We start from the raw sequence: 17,068 nt of genomic DNA, 5'->3' as shown, positions 1-17,068 counted from the left end.
ATAGGTGACACTTTTTCCGTCTTCAAGAATGAACAATGAAGGATCTAACTTGGAGGAGTTGAAGCCAATGGTATAAAGGAATTGCGAAAGCTTATAAAACCAATTCCTTTGTGCTTGACATAAGCCATACAAGGCTTTGTGAAGCTTGCAAACAAGGACCTTGCCATCATTACAATATTGCTCGAAACTTGGAGGTTGATCCATGTAGATGTATTTGAATAAATCCCCCTTTAGAAAGGCATTATTGATGTCTATCTATAGTAGGATCCAACCATGATAAGCTGCTAGGGTTAGAAACATATTGATAGTAGCAAACTTTACTACCGAGTTGTAAGTTTCACAAAAGTTATGTCTTGGGACTTGTGAAAAACATTTGCCAACAAGTCTTAACTTATGCCTCGCCATTGTACCATCTGGGTTTTTCTTTATCTTGAAGAGCCATTTGAACCTAATTGGTTTGCGATCAGGTGGTAAACCAACCAATGACTATGTATTTTTTGCAATGAGCACATCATACTCTGACATGATAGCTTTTTACCATTTTGGATCAACCAAGGCTTCTTGAATGTTGACTGGTTCACGTTATTCAAGTATAGCTGAATATAGCTTAGGCTTGTAGATGTTGTTTTTGTTACGAGTGACCATGGGATGCACGTTAGTAGTTGTGTTAGTGTCACACCCCAAAATTGGGCCTAGAAGTTTTAAGGGTATTTTAGAAATTTTAGCCTATATGTACTCGAAATTTCATAAGTTTGGTAACCGATAATGTTTTCAACAAAGGCTATTAGGATATTAAACCAATTTTTAGAAATGGGTTTTAAATATCTTTAATTTTGAAAATAGGAATCATTTGTAACAGAGTCAAAAATGAGAGATTTTAAGAAGCAATTTACCCAGAATTTTAAAATCAACCTAAAAACCCTCTATCTATAGCATGTTTCACGTTATTTCTTTCTTCTTTGCTAGTTGTGTCATCCCTTGCTCTCCTCTTGTTCTTCCAATTGCTTTTGATCTCCAATTTCTAATCCCTCTTGATTCCCAACATCCCTTAAACTATAAACCTCCATTGAAACCAAGAAAACACCCAAAAACTTCATTAATTTCATCATCTTCTTCAAAAGTGCATTGTTTAAAATTTCTCCAAAGTTTGTTTTTCTTGCATTCAAGGTAATTAATCATCTTCCTATTAGTTTTAAATGTTATCTAGACTTTTAAATCGAATTTCTAGCCATTAAAACACAAGTTATAGATAAAAGCTGAAATTTTGGTCATTAATGATAGATTTTGGGTTTGTGGATTAAAACTTGGTTTTAAAGTGTTTTCAACTTTTTTAATGTAATTAGAAGGTTTATAAAGCTACTTTGAAGTTTCATTAAGGAATTCTCGAGATTTAATGAATTTTTGTCATAATGGCCAAAATTTGTCAAAAAATGTTGGTACCTTAAAACATGTAGTTTTGTGTAGTTTAAAGGTTGAGAATTAGTCATAGATGAATATGTAGATGAAGGGAATTCGTTTCATGCTAAAATATTAAGTGTAGGCTAAGATATTTGAATTTAAAGTTTTTCATGTTGAATGTTTCGGTTAATAGTGAACGTAGCTTAGGCTATTATTTTTTATTCTTTAAGGTGAGTCAATGACTAATTGTTGATTGTATGTTTGTGTGGTTTGTCTTGTTGAAGTGTTAGAGTCAATAGAACCTTCAACGAGTAGAGACAAAGGCAAAGACAAGCTTGCCTAAGCTTTCAGCTTTTCGGCAAAATCATATTTTTGGTGAGTGTTTTGGGATCACTACTCATAGATAATTCATTGTGTAATTGAGAATTTAGATGTGGTCTAATCTCTGACTCTAAATTCTGAGTGTAAGTGTTCTCACACCAATGGTTAAATGTGAAATATGTTTGTTTATGAATTTGTGAAATCATGAACATATATGAGATGTTATGATATATGCAATAAGCTTGTGATAACTGTTATGAAAGTGAATATGAGGGTATGTTATTCATGCCATGTGACAGTAAATATGTAGATATGTTTTCATACCATATGACAGAGATTATATTGTGCTACTAATGTGAATATGCAGTGAATATGTGCGAAAAATGAATAAGTAAATATGTGATAATAATGTGGATATTGGCCTTGTGACCTTATGAGACCGTCAGATATAGTTGGCATGTCATAAGATTATGAGTACTCACCTTTGTGTTGTGATATATGTGGGGTGTTGAGGCCTAAGGACAGTTTAAGAGAGATAAGGGAATGTGAGCTAAGCTCCATTCATCGAGATATGTATGTGTGGTGTTTTGGAGAGTGTTAGCTATACGCTTCACTTATGGGACATGTTCGACTCTTTGAGTCATTATGGTGTGATGGGGATCCGTGAATCCGACTTGTGGTGATAGAGTCCACTTTATGTTTCGTAATCTCAAAAGTCAAATTATCATAAAAAGTGACTGAATGTGATTAAATGTTATTGATATATGCTTAAATATTCATGTGACTAATGTGTGAATGAATTCAAGAAAGATGATTAATGTGTAAAATATGTCATAAGAGTAAAGGATGATATGAATATGATGTATGTCTGTTTCATTGATGCATGATGACTTGTTTACGTATTGGTTATTCTGAGCATTCATTGAGCTTGTTAAGCTCACCCCCTCCTTTTTAACCATTGCAGATACATAGTGCATATGTGAGCGGTGTGGTCTTGATGGGTGGTCCAAGCCGATTATTTAACTTCTATTAGTAGGTGTTATATGCTTATTTATTTTTGGGGAATAAAGGCAATGTCATATGCCAATATGGTAGATTTTATATCAATTATGCTAAGTCAATTTTTGGTTTGTTTGCATGCTATTCATGTTAGGAAGTTTGTGGACTTGAGCATGATATTGGGACTACTATTTCAGACATTTTGATGTTTATTTAACTAGGTGAATGAAGCATATTGTTTAGGATTAAATTTGAATGGTTTTAATGTTGTTGTATGCTGAGGTTTTATAGTCTAGAGCAGAGGTACCGATATTTGGTTTTTAAAAATAGAACCTATGTATTTTTGAAAGTGCAGGGAAATAGAATATAGATTTAGTATCGATACCCTGGCCTAAGTATCAATACTCGAGGTCAATTTATCAATACCTTGTGAAAGGTACTGATAGTTTTTGACGTTTTTAAATTCTTGTGAGAAACACAATGCAAGTTTGGTATCGATATTTTCTTTAAGTGGTATTGATACCAATTAAAGAAAATATTGATACCACTCTTTTAGTATCGATACCTACGTAACATTTTTGGGAAAATTGGCTAAGTGGTCCCAATGCTCGATGTATTTCCATTTTATGTTTGTTTATTGTATATTAGCATAGTTAAACGTTAATTTGAGTTTGCATGTCTTAATATTCGCATGATTGCTATAGTAACAAAAGAAAATAAAAATGCTTGCATACTAAATGTGACGATTATGATGAAATTGATGTAAGACATTGGTGTAGCGTCCTAGAACTTGGGCTCGGCGACCGGGCCAAATATAAGGTGTTACATTTAGAAAATAATATATTTAGGGAAAAACTAAAGTTTTAAAAAAAATCCAAAACAAGAATTTGGTTGTGATATCTAAAATAATAAACACTTAATCAAAATTGTACCTTTTCGATTTATATAGGATGAACGCTTTGATCGAGTAGTATTCTTTGCTATCTTCAAGCTCACGTCTGCTGAGTGTAGGCTCGCTTCGAATTAGAAAAATTTTCACAAAAATTACCAATGGGTTAATTACGTAATTTTTCTAAAATTTTGGGTCAAGTTGTAAATAAGAAAAATATCTTTAGAAATTTTTTGAAATAATTTCTTCAGAGAATTTTCTCTCTATAATTTTCTCTTGAATTCAAGTGTGTGTAAAATAATAACCCAATACTCTATTTATATAAGAAGAGTTTAGAGAGATCAACTATGATTAAACTTAATCATTTTAATATTAAATCTTATTAAATTAATAGTATTGTGTATGAAATTTATGGTTTCCATTGTCGCAAATCCAATCTTTGAATTTAAGATGAGAAAAAAATTCCTCATTCGTAGCAAATGCTTATCCATTAAGTGGGGAAAATCCTATATAAAAAACAAAAAGATTATACTTTGACTCTTGCAAAGAATGGACTAACAGGGTCAGTTGCCCAATTAATCCTCATCCTTACATACCACTACTGTATAAGATAGATCTCGTTGTGAAAGATCTATTATTGGAAAATTTATGAGTAGAGCCGAAGAGTGTGAACTGTACAAGTTACCAATTAAATGAAGGAATATTTATCTATAAGATAAACATTAAATTAAATTTAATATTAAGATAATCGTTTTAATATTAAATTAACAAAATGCTATTAAGATAAGTATTAAATTTAATTTAATATTAAATCTATTAAAATAATATTATTTTTGGAATAGTAAATCTGAAATCAAATTCTTTGATAGAGTCCTAGTAAGAGTGTAATTCTTCCACTACTCAATTGCTGTAGGTTCAGCCCGAACCAATGATAGCCCAACCGGTCCGGTGCTGGATCGTCGAACCGGTTTCACATACCAAGCCTGGTTCAATCAGTTTTTAGGTCTTAGTCTTGGTTTTTTGCTTCCTAGCCCAATTTACAATTTCAGGTCCAATTTTCAAGTTCAATTACCCATTGGGTCAATTTTTTGACTTGAAAATTATTTTCCAAAAATATAATATATTTTTAATTAATTTGATTAATTTAATTTTACTTGATCAAAATTAATTTTCTCAAAAATCACTTAGATTTTCCAAATTAATTTTTCAAGAAAATTCTTTAATCAAATTCTCTAGTTGAACAATTCTTACGACCGCCCAATTTGATTCCACATCGAACAAATCAACTCAATTAAATTATTTCCAAAGTTGTAGAATTTTCTTCTAATTCAAATGCAGTCCAATCGAGCTTTTGTTGAGGTAGCGGAATGACCAATCTGACAAATACAATTAGACTCTAGTAATTACAATTATGTCCAGAAGCATTGTTCCGGTAATTCGCAGTTACTTAATTATGAAGTCAGTCCACAAGAAGTACCATGATTGTAAACTTCTTCTCGTATACTCTTTATGAAAGCAATTCATCCAACTCTTTTGTCCAATGACTTCGTCATGAGTGTGTTACCTTCATATGATATCTTTGATTCATTTGAGTTAAATCTATTCACTTAATACAATCTTATTTTATCTTATTGTCACTATTGTGTCTTCTTAATATTAATATGACCACTGTCAACAAATGACTGTGATAAATTATTTGTTCGAGAACGAGTAACTTATGGTTACATTCTATATTTATCAATCCACACAATGCCAATGAGAGGATATCGTTAACTCTTTAATTGAGCTATGAATTCCACTGTTGCTAGTAAAATCATGCCATATACAAGTCATGTACCCAATAAATCGACTATCGGCTCGATCATCTTTAGAGCATAAGCCTCCACTTATATCGAAGCACATGAGTTACATACGCATGGTTAGCGACTAACCCAGGATTTAGTTAAATCACACCATAGACATCACAAGTGAATTAATTTACAAACGGATTCAAAATTAAATCATCTTGAGTCCAGCTCAATGTATCATTCTTTCAATGAATGCATCCATGTCTCTACGCGTGGAGTCAACTACTCCAGTAGCCAAGACTAGTCATCTCCTCAATTGGAATTGTAAACGATATAATAATCCTTTTCAATATTTGAATCAAATGCTCACTTTGATTCTTTTAAGAGATTATAAACTCGTTTAAATTATCTTCTAAAGTAAGTTTTTTTTTTCGCAATGTAAACATTCTTATAGTGCCACATATCATCAGTTTGAACTTAGACAATCAAAAGAGCTAATATTTTCTTGTCATAATTTTACTATTAATGTAAAATATGAAAGAAAGAAATACAAAAGACATAATAGTGAAATGTGAAATTAACTTTATTTATTCATCGTTTAAATAAATAGAAAACAGTTACATGTTTACTACAATATGGACACATTTCCCAATAGGTTGTTGCTGGGACAAATACCTTCAAGAGAGTCATTATGAGTGATAGAGATATTGGGTGGTGGCTCTTGAGAAGAAGTTTCACCATTTGTGTGAAGATCATGCGAGTCTACAAGAGTGTCAAAGTGACTTGCATCAGTTGAGTGAGAAGTAGAGGATGACGGCAGAGGAGGCGGTGCTAAGGTGCCAAAATGAATAGTATGAAAAGTCAATGGAGATAAAGAAGCCATAAGAAGATGAGGTAACTTAAACTCGATGCAATCATTAGCCTCCTGATATGATTGACTAATTGCAAAGGGAAAAACATGCTCATTGAATAGAACATGTCTGGAAATATAAATTTTACCCAAGTCTTTGTCGAGACATTTGTATCCATGATGCATTGGGTTGTAACCCAGAAAAACACAAGCTTTTGAGCAAAAATCCAACTTGTGGGGTTTAAATGGAAGAAGATGAGGAAAACATTGATATCCAAATGCCCACAGGAATTCGTAGTCTGGTTTCCTACCATAGAGTTTTTCATGTGGTGAGATTTCACTAGGAACTTTGGTCGGGAGCCGAATTATAAGGTAGACGGCACTGATAAAAGCATCAGTCCAGAACCTAAAAGGAAGATTTGCTTGAACTAATAAAGTGGTACCCGTCTCAACAATATGTTTATGTTTTCACTCAACAATGTCATTTTGTTGAGAAGTATGAGAGCAAGTGATACGATGTTGGATTCCACAATTTGGCAAGTATGAGGTGAAGTTTTTAAATTCACCTCCCTAATTAGTTTGAATAGCAACAACGTGAGTAAAAAATTGATTATTAACAAATTTCTTAAAGAGGTCAAAGGCAATAATGGTTTGATCTTTCGATTTCAGTAAATACAACCAACAATTCCTTAAAAATACATCAATACAAGATAAGTAATAACGGTAACCAGATGAAGATTCATGAGTTGGTCTCCATAAGTCAACCTCAACTAACTCAAAGGGTTTGGTGTAGGTAGTAGTAGAGCTAGTGAGAGGTAGATGATGACTCTTTTTCATGCAGCATGCCTCGCACAAAGGAGTGTGTTGATGTACAAATTGAGATTTGTTGCACTATTTCATGACTTTATTTTGCACCTCAATTGAATGATGGCCAATACGTTTATGCCATAACCAAAAATTAGGAGACAAAGAAGATAAAAAAATACTAGCAACATCCATAACAGTAGTTTGTAGCAGCTGTGGAGTAGTTGGTGTAGCAAGAAAGCGATACAGACTATTCTATTTCACGTAATGCAAGATGACCTCATTTGTAGATTTATCCTTAACAAGACAATAACCAGAATGGAATTCAAAATAAACCAAGTTGTATTTGGCAAACTTTAAAACAAAGAGCAAGTTGTGAGAGATAGTGGGCAAATGTAATAAGTCATTTAACAATAGTAGCCGAGAAGTAGAAGGTATAATAGAAATGCCAATATAGTTAATTGAAAGAGAAAAGCCATCACCTACGGTAACCTTGCTAGACCCAATATAGGGACTATTAACCAAGAAATTGACAAGATTGTAGTGATGTGGTGAGAGGCTCTAGAGTTTGGGACCCAAGTTTGCATTATGGGTGGAGTAGTGGCAGTAGAGTGAGCAGTTGGGACTTGAAAGTTGAATGCATCGTTGGAGGTAACAGAGGTAGAAATAGTAGTGCTGGAGCTCATTGAGTCAAAAGTGGGATGTTGAACAAATGGATAATACCCGTCAGATGAGGTGAAAGCGTGTGAGGAAAATTCATAGTTTGGGGGATTGGCACTGTAGATGCAGATAATAAGGTTGACAATTTCAGGTTTAGTTGGAGTAGAAGATTGGATGCCTAGAAACTATTGGTTAAAGCAATAGTAATAATGGTCTACAAGATGTCTCATATTGCCACAAAGTTGGCATTGCAGGTAATAAGTGGTTCTACCTCTACCACGATTGAAATAAAGAAAACGTGGCCTGGGAACAAAGTGGGTGGGGGTTACTGACCCTGAGAAGTGGGCTTGACTAGAAAAGGGAGAAGAGAAACCAGATGAGCTAGAGGTAGGGAGCTTAAGGCGCAAGGTAGAGTCAATATTTATAAGGAAGAGAGCCGTAACTTGTGTTGTGTTAATAGACATAGGGAAGTGGAAAGGTTCTTGAAGTCGAGTCTCAGCATCCATGAGGATAGATGCTATACGATCGAAGGTATATGGTTCATGGCTAGAGGTGATAACAGCTATGAAAAAGTCATGGTCATGGGGTAAGCCATTCAAGATGGCTAAATTGTGCTCAATGGCCGAGATAGGGCTGCTACACGCAGCGAGAGTGTCACAACCTTCTCTAATCTGAGAAAGATAATCTCGCATAGAAAGGGCACCTTTCTGGAGGGAGTGAAGCTTGCAATGGAGATGCATCACCTTGGTTGTGGAAATAGTTGAAAATAGTTGAGTCAAGGTGGACCAGATACAAGCTGCGGTTTTTGCACCAACAAGTTGAGACAAGATATTGGGGCTCATCGTGGACAAAAGCCATGAGGCAAGTGCACAGTCTTGTTTAACAAAGAGAGTATAAGCTTCATTTGGGACAAATTTGCCAAACTCAATGATAGTAAATTTTGAGGGTGGGAAGGTTGAGATGTCAAGGAAATGCTCCAAGCTATGGCCATGAATGGTAAATAGAACATGTTGTTTCCAGAGAAGATAATTTTTTTCATCCAATTTGAAATTAACATGGTTGGTGGAGAAGAAAGATTCATTTTTATCGCTAAAAAACTGAGGAAAGTGAGTATATTCATCAATAATATCAGTCATGATGAACAAGGGAGGGGGATGGCAGTCATGATCCAAACTGGCTCAAATACCATATAAGCGATACATAGATAAACATGAAAAATAAAGGCAAAATGATTATTATTCAGGAAAACCATGTCTCTACAGCAATGAATGGGTAACTTTTAAATAGATTCATAAAATGTCCTTTCTTTTTGGCAAATTTGAGAATAAATCCAAAATATGTTGCAACCGCCTTGTAACCTGGCAATGATCTAGCTATGAGAATATATAACTCATTCACAATTCTTGCTATTATGCATCTAACATGTCAGATTCTTATTTGGCACATTATGATATTATTGGTAGACAACAAAGGAGAAGACTAGAGAGGACCCTAAAGTATTTAGCACAGTTGTAGGTGGTGATTAGACTGTTATAGAAAGACTTGGTAAAAGGGAGAACAAGGCTAAGAAGATAATTAAAATGAAAAGAATACAAAAAGAGTTAGAAAGTTTTCCCTACTAAAATAGTTAAAAGTCCTTAAGTAAGTGTAAGAACTCTTATTTATAGGTGTAGTAACTTAATCATTAAGTATGAATTAATGAGGAATATTGCCAATTGCTTAAGGAGTAAATGCTTTGTTTTGATAAGAGTTTGAATTGTTGACAATGGTGAATAGTGAATAAGAGTTTATTATGTTTTAGAAAAGAAAGAGAAGGAGAAACACACAATACCACATAAAAAGGTTAAAAGAAAACCCCTTAATTAATTTAATATTTAATACACCAAGTTAAATCCATAAAACATGCTAACAGTGAAGCTAACCCAAGAACTTTGTCATATTTTTAGCTTATCTAAATTTTTTATGTCTCGATGAAATAATACATAGGGAAACATCTTTTAAGGAATACTTATTGAAGATGAAACTTCCCATGATAATTTTGTTTTATAAGTGAGTTGTTTTATAAAGGTATTACTCTGGTATGATGTTCTTGGAAGAGGTAATCCCGAACAATTAATAGCTATTCTTGAATAACAATTGCTCTAAAGATAATTGTTCTTTTTTTATATATATATACAATAATATGAGTTGGGGATGGAGATAACACGGTTTGAATCTGTGCCAAACGGGTGTCTGACAAGAGTTTTAACTACTATCTTATATATGTCAAGGCCTAAAGATAATTGTTCTTGGTAAAGCTATCCGTGGTAGAAGTTGTCATGAACATAGTTATCTTGAGCAATAGTTGTAATCATATGTTGTTCCAAAAGGGATATTAAGTAAAACATTTTGAATGCTTCTTCCAAGTTAACTTTGTTACTATGCTAAAGATTAAAATTTGTTGCAAATAAACTTATTTATCTCTAAAAAAGTATTAGCAACCCAAACTAAGTATAAAAAGCTTAAAAAATAATTTAATATTTAATAGTTATATTTAAGCAATTTATTAAGTAGGTGTCACCTTTAATTGGGACACCAATTTAATTATGAAATTATAGAAAGATCCTTTATTTTTAATTATAAATAATATTATTATAGTGTCACTTTTGTCTTTTCATATTTTTATATTGTATTTAAATAAAAAAATTACAAATTCAAGGATCAAACATGTGTTTAATAGTATTAAAACAAAAGTTTATTACTACTCCACCAATGTTCATTATTGAATATATTTTTAATAGCATTAAAACACATGTTTAATAGTAGGGTAATTTACCTAGTTGGTCATCCAATTACCAATATTTAAAATAATTCACTTTCATTTAATTGAGGTTGATGTTTTGAAGTTTAAAATTTCAATTTTGAAAAAAAAATAGAACTTATGACAAGGAGGTAAACAAGCACAATTTAACAATTTTTGATGCATTATTTTAGTTTCTACCGTTTTTTCACTTTAATTCTTAATTTTTTCATTTAATTGAGGTTGATGCTTTGAAGTTTAAAATTTCAATTTTGAAAAAAAAAATAGAACTTATGACAAGGAGGTAAACAAGCACAATTTAACAATTTTTGATGCATTATTTTAGTTTCTACCGTTTTTTCACTTTAATTCTTAATTTTTTTACCCAAATCAATACTTAAAAAATATTTTTTTTCAATAACCAAAATAAAAGTGTAAACATGATGTAATTTGTATAGCTAATCATTAAAAATTTAACGCTTGGATGATTAAAATAAAAACACCTTAAAAGTTAATTGACAAAATTGTAAGAATTTCATTTTAAGTAACAAAATGAAAGTGTCTTAAGTGATTAACTAGATAGATCACCTTTAATAATATTAAAATACAAATTAAAAAAAATATTTTTAACATTAAATACTTATAACAAAATCTACTATTAATTTAATTTTCTTTAATTCTATGAATAATCTCCTCTATACAAATTCTGTAACATCTTAATAATTTAAGCTAGAATTATCCATAAAAAAGAGGGTAGAATCATATAGGGTAGTTGTGTCATTAAATAAAAGATAAACTATTAAAATAGTCATTTTTGTTTGTCTTAGGTTACATTTTAGTCATTTATATTTGAAATATTACGATTTAATCACTTACGTTATTATTTGATACCTTCCAAACAATAGTTCGATGTGGCAGTTAAAATGGGTTTAAACCAAGTAAATTAATTGATTTTTTAATTAAATAAATTTAATTAATTGAATTTTTTAAATTAATTAATGCAAAATATTAATTTTGTTTTCTAAAATAATCAAACTAATGCATCAAATTAATCCTTTAACTGGAAAAAAAAAAGAATCCTTAGTCTCCTTTTTGTTTTAGTTTTCGCTTCTATTTTGACTAAAAAAAACCATCTATTTTTATAGTCATCTTTGTTGAATTGAAACAGTAGAAATCAAATTGAGTGCTTCATCAATCGGTTGTTTTTTTATTCAAAATAGAAGAACAAATGATCGATTCAATAAATGGTCCAGGCATGAATTACAACAAGTATGGAATTTTTTGTTCTTTACGTGAATTTTGGGTTTAGATATTATAGTATTTATTTTTTTTGCAAAAAGATGATCTATCTTTTCATGTTTTTCTATATATGTACAAACAGGACATACTTTATCTTTGTTTGTTTGTGTATTGTGGGCAACCACAATATCAAGTAAGTATAGAGGTTGGTGCGCTGTTTTTTTTCTTGTTCTTCTTCAATGTCTTTCTGCTCTTCTTCTTTTTTCTGATGGTAACAAAAAAAATTTTATTGTTGCTTCTTTTTAAACCGGAGAAAATTCGATTTTAGGGCAAATTTCTGTATTCTATATTTATATTAAAAAATTAACTTTTCTCATCCCAGTTAAGCATTTACGTTGGTATTAACGGTAGGGTAGAGTGACTATTTCGTAACAAAACTTCAATGTAAGTGACTAAAACATAACATTTCAAACATAAATCATTAAAATATAATTTGAGGCAAACAAAATTGACTATTTTGATAATTTACACTTAAATAAAATAAAACCATAGAGGTCATAAGATGGCAAAATCGGAACTTAAATTATCACGCGAGGGTCTATATAATGAAACTGGGTTTGCCAAGCTGCTCACCAGTCTACCATTCAAAACCATTGGGTTATCAGTCTTTCATAATTGTATTTCCTCATTTCTTCACTGATTTCAAAGAATGAAGTGAAAATCGATGTGCATTGAGTGACAGATTCTTACGGTAACAGAGCTTTCAAGTTTCAGGTGAATACTACTCTCTTCTTTCTTTCTTTTTCTTCGTTTTTTTTTTCTCTGAAGTAAAGTTTTCTGTTTGGTTACTAAGAAAATCACCAGATAGCAAAAAAAAAAAAGGTATAATTTCCTTTCGTCTTAAGAAAGTAAGGTTTTCATAGTAATTATGAGACTGAAACGGATATTCATCATGCGTTTCGAAGATAATTGATTCTAAGCTTTTCTGAGTGGTTGAGATCGTAAATTTGAGGCGAGTTTGAGGGCAGGGATGGAACTAGACCCAAAAGAGTTTGCATCAGAAATCTTGCTTTCAGTTACTCCTGTAGGGAGGAACGTTGTTCAAGTGCGTTGAAAAAGTAGAGTAAATTATTTGAAAAAGCCCCTAATGGCCGCAACCTCTGCCAACTTCTCTCTTATTAAGATATGCAGTGCAATCCGTTAATAGAATGATGGTGGGTGAGATTTTTGTTTATAGGAATGGAAGGGTTTGTTTTTTGAAGAGTGATAAATATTTGTTTTTAAATATATAGTCATAATGTAATTAAGAGATTGGAATATATATAGAGAGAGAGAGAGAGATTTAAAGCCCGCATTCACCTTATAATTACTTACACTAATATTAATTAAGAAAAATATTTACAACTTATCCAACGTGTTGTATTGCACATGAAAATTAGATTCATTTTTCAAAGAATATTTTTTGGTAGATTCATTATATTATTTTATTATCATAGTTAATATAGTTCCTACGTATGAAAAGGGGCCACACGTATCGTGGCTGAACTTTAAAATTTTAATGATCTTTCTTTGACCAATTAAGCTATCTTATTAGTCAAATTATGATATTGTACTTATTAACCCTCACAATCTTTACGCGTTTCATATATTTTTACTATATACCAACTCCAATTTCTTTTTATTGAAATAATGCATTTTTTTTTTTATAAAAGAAATAACGTATGAATCATTTAAGTCTTTAATTTTATAATATTAGTGAGTAGTATTAGAATTAGATTAAAATTTTAAGTTAGAAGTTGGAATTAGATTTTTGCTAGGACAAGGAAAACTTGAATTTCGGTATAGAATTACTTCCTTAACTAATTGGTACCGTATACAGGTGAACTGAATTTTATCAATAGCAAATTGGTTGGTGTTATCGGTACTGGTACAATATGGCGACGAATGCTACAACATCAAGCCAATGTCATCCAACGAAAGCTACATCGAACGGGGTGTTCCAGGGTGATAACCCTTTGGATTTTGCACTCCCTCTCGCCATCCTTCAGATATGTATTGTGGTTGCACTCACTCGTATTCTTGCGTTTCTTCTTAAGCCTCTACGGCAGCCTCGTGTCATCGCCGAGATTGTGGTAAGTTCCTCTTTTCAGGTTTTATTTTCCACCTATGCAAATAACAATAGGGGGAGAATTTAATGGCTTGGAATCTTTTTCTTGCAGGGTGGAATATTACTTGGTCCATCAGCTCTTGGAAGAAACAAAAACTACCTGAATACAATCTTCCCAACTAAGAGCCTTACAGTGTTGGATACTATAGCCAATCTTGGTCTCCTTTTCTTTCTATTTCTAGTTGGCCTAGAGTTGGATATGAAATCAGTTCGCCGCACCGGAAAAAAGGCTCTTTCTATAGCAGTTGCAGGGATTAGCCTTCCTTTTATCCTAGGAATAGGAACATCATATGCCCTTCGTGCAACTATCTCAAAGGGTGTCGATGAAGCTCCGTTTCTCGTCTTCATGGGGGTTGCTCTTTCCATCACTGCCTTCCCTGTCTTGGCCCGTATTTTGGCTGAACTAAAGCTTTTAACCACTGATTTAGGCCGAATGGCAATGTCAGCTGCTGCAGTCAATGATGTGGCTGCATGGATTTTACTAGCTCTTGCCATTGCCTTATCAGCGACAGACAAATCTCCCCTTGTATCATTGTGGGTTTTCTTGTCTGGCACTGGTTTTATCGTTGGATGTATATTCATTGTCCCTCCTATATTCAAATGGATGATTCAACGTTGCCCTGAGGGTGAACCGGTGAATGAATTGTATGTATGTGCAACTTTAACAGCAGTTTTGGCAGCAGGCTTTATTACAGATCTTATTGGAATCCATGCCTTGTTTGGTGCATTCGTAATGGGAGTTCTTGTCCCCAAAGAAGGTCCATTTGCTGGTTCCCTAGTGGAGAAAGTTGAAGACCTTGTTTCCGGCCTCTTTCTTCCTCTGTATTTTGTGTCTAGTGGATTGAAAACAAATATTGCCACAATTCAAGGGGCTCAGTCTTGGGGCCTCCTTGTTCTAGTCATCATTACCGCATGTTTTGGAAAGATAGTCGGCACCGTCTCCGTTTCCCTTCTATGCAAGTTGCCTTTCAGTGAGGCTTTAGCCCTCGGGGTCCTTATGAATACAAAAGGTTTGGTGGAGCTCATCGTTCTCAACATCGGTAAAGACAGAAAGGTAAAAACTTGATTAAACTTGATTACTTATTTGAGATTGTATTGGTCTCTATGTTCATTTCGTTTATATATAAAAACTTAGTTAATCAATGTTTTCAAATTGATATTTGGCAGGTTTTGAACGACGAAACATTTGCAATCATGGTTTTGATGGCCGTCTTTACAACTTTTTTAACTACTCCGCTTGTGATGGCGGTATATAAGCCAGCTAAACGACAGGGTAAAGGAGACTACAAACACAAGACAATTGAAAGGAAAGAGAGTAATTCTCAGCTTCGAATACTGGCCTGCTTCCACAGTTATAGAAACATTCCCACTATGATTAATCTCATTGAGGCTTCACGTGGTACTGAGAAAAAGGAAGGACTATGTGTTTACGCGTTGCATCTCATGGAGCTCTCAGAAAGGCCATCCGCCATACTTATGGTCCATAGGGCAAGAAAGAATGGGTTACCGTTTTGGAATAAAGGCACACAGTCAGATGGTGATCAAATTGTGGTGGTTTTCGAGACTTTTAGGCAACTAAGCCGAGTGTCGGTCCGCCCGATGACGGCAATCTCATCCTTATCTAGCTTGCATGAGGATATCTGCGAAAGTGCAGAAAGAAAAAGGGCAGCCATGATAATTCTCCCCTTCCATAAGCACCAGAGGGTGGACGGAACATTCGAGACGACTCGAACTGATTATCAATTGATCAATAAGCGAGTTCTCGAAAACGCACCGTGCTCGGTCGGCATCTTAGTCGACCGTGGTCTAGGTGGAAGCACGCATATATCGGCAAGCAACGTTGATTCCATCATAACCGTCTTGTTCTTTGGTGGAAACGATGATCGTGAAGCACTCGCTTACGGTGCACGTATGGCCGAGCACCCCGGCATCAGTCTAACCATTGTTCGCTTCTTACCAGGCCCCGAAGTTTCGGGTGAGATTGTCACAACAGATATAAGCACAAGCGACGAACAATATCTAATGGAATTCAAGAACAAGATCTCAAATGACAAGTCAATAAGTTTCGAAGAAAGAGTGGTAAGAAATTCCACGGAAACCATTGAAGCAATTGGAGAATTCAACCGATGCAACCTATTCGTGGTGGGCCAAATGCCTGAAACTCATGTGACTGCCAAATTGAACGCAAAGAGCGAATGCCCTGAATTAGGGCCAATAGGCAGCCTATTGACTTCCCAAGAATTCTCAACAACGGCATCTGTTTTGGTGGTGCAACAATATAAAATCGCAAAGAAATCGCCTCGTCCGTCAATATCTTCTACAAAGGTTGCAGTTGCAGCGATTTCCGACGAAGATCTAGAAAGTGCTTGATCGATGAAAAACGTTTGCTCTGCCTTGTTAACAACGTACGATGTACAGTATGGTGACGAAGATAAACAATCATGATCGTGATAATTAAATGGAACAATAAATTGGCGGTTACTTTATCATGGGATTACAAACCATGCCAATACCTTTCGTCGAATATACATCCTGTTAGCATGTTGCTATTTTCATCACTTGTATATTATTTTACTATCTATATTCACTCGCCCCTCCCATTAATATATATTTTACAAAATAAAGTACACAAATATCTTAAAGAAATAACCATATGTCACATTCACAAGTGAATACCTTCAACACTTCTTTTATTATAATATTAAATCATTGTTGAAAAAGAAGCGTTTATAATTGAAGTTTTATTTACTTTTTTTCATTCAAATAATAACCTATTTCTTACAATTATTTATGTGACATTATTATTTTAGATTTTTTTTCACTTTTCTAATATATTAATTTTCAATTATTTTTTTTATTTTTTTTACTTATATTATTTTTAAATTCTTTTTAAAAAACTTAATATAAAGTATTTTAATTATTAAATAAAATAGCACAAAAATGAAACTACTAAACAATAATATAAAAGCATAAGCATTCCTTTTATAAACTATAAAAAAAATTTTAAATTAACTTAAATTCTATTTATTTTGTACTAAGATAATCCTTATCCCATTTCATAATACTAATTAAACATATTAAATTATTATTTTTTGTGTAAACTATCAAAATAGTCATTTTTGTTTACTTTAGGTTACATTTTAGTCACTTATGTTCGAAATGTTACGTTTTAGTC

General features: G+C 33.0%; 1 protein-coding gene across 1 annotated transcript; it reads left to right on the top strand.

Moving 5' to 3' along the window:
* Window positions 1-12,357: 12,357 nt before the first annotated feature.
* On the top strand, window positions 12,358-16,448 carry LOC107950741 (cation/H(+) antiporter 18). Its single transcript, XM_016885693.2, has 4 exons — window positions 12,358-12,500; window positions 13,606-13,858; window positions 13,946-14,947; window positions 15,061-16,448. Exons 2-4 carry the CDS (start codon window positions 13,661-13,663, stop codon window positions 16,261-16,263), a joined length of 2,403 nt encoding a protein of 800 aa, XP_016741182.2. The 5' UTR covers window positions 12,358-12,500; window positions 13,606-13,660; the 3' UTR covers window positions 16,264-16,448.
* The last annotated feature ends 620 nt before the right edge of the window (window positions 16,449-17,068 follow it).

This window comes from Gossypium hirsutum, chromosome D03, assembly GCF_007990345.1.
Source record: "Gossypium hirsutum isolate 1008001.06 chromosome D03, Gossypium_hirsutum_v2.1, whole genome shotgun sequence".
NCBI lineage: Eukaryota > Viridiplantae > Streptophyta > Magnoliopsida > Malvales > Malvaceae > Gossypium > Gossypium hirsutum.
This window is presented reverse-complemented; position numbering and strand designations above follow the sequence as displayed.

Excerpts from the sequence above, each read along its gene's own strand:
- LOC107950741 (XM_016885693.2), top strand. The coding sequence starts at position 13,661 with ATGGCGACGAATGCTACAACATCAAGCCAATGTCATCCAACGAAAGCT. Across the intron at positions 13,859-13,945 it reads GTGTCATCGCCGAGATTGTG|GGTGGAATATTACTTGGTCC; the intron begins GTAAGTTCCTCT and ends TTTTTCTTGCAG. Across the intron at positions 14,948-15,060 it reads ACATCGGTAAAGACAGAAAG|GTTTTGAACGACGAAACATT; the intron begins GTAAAAACTTGA and ends GATATTTGGCAG.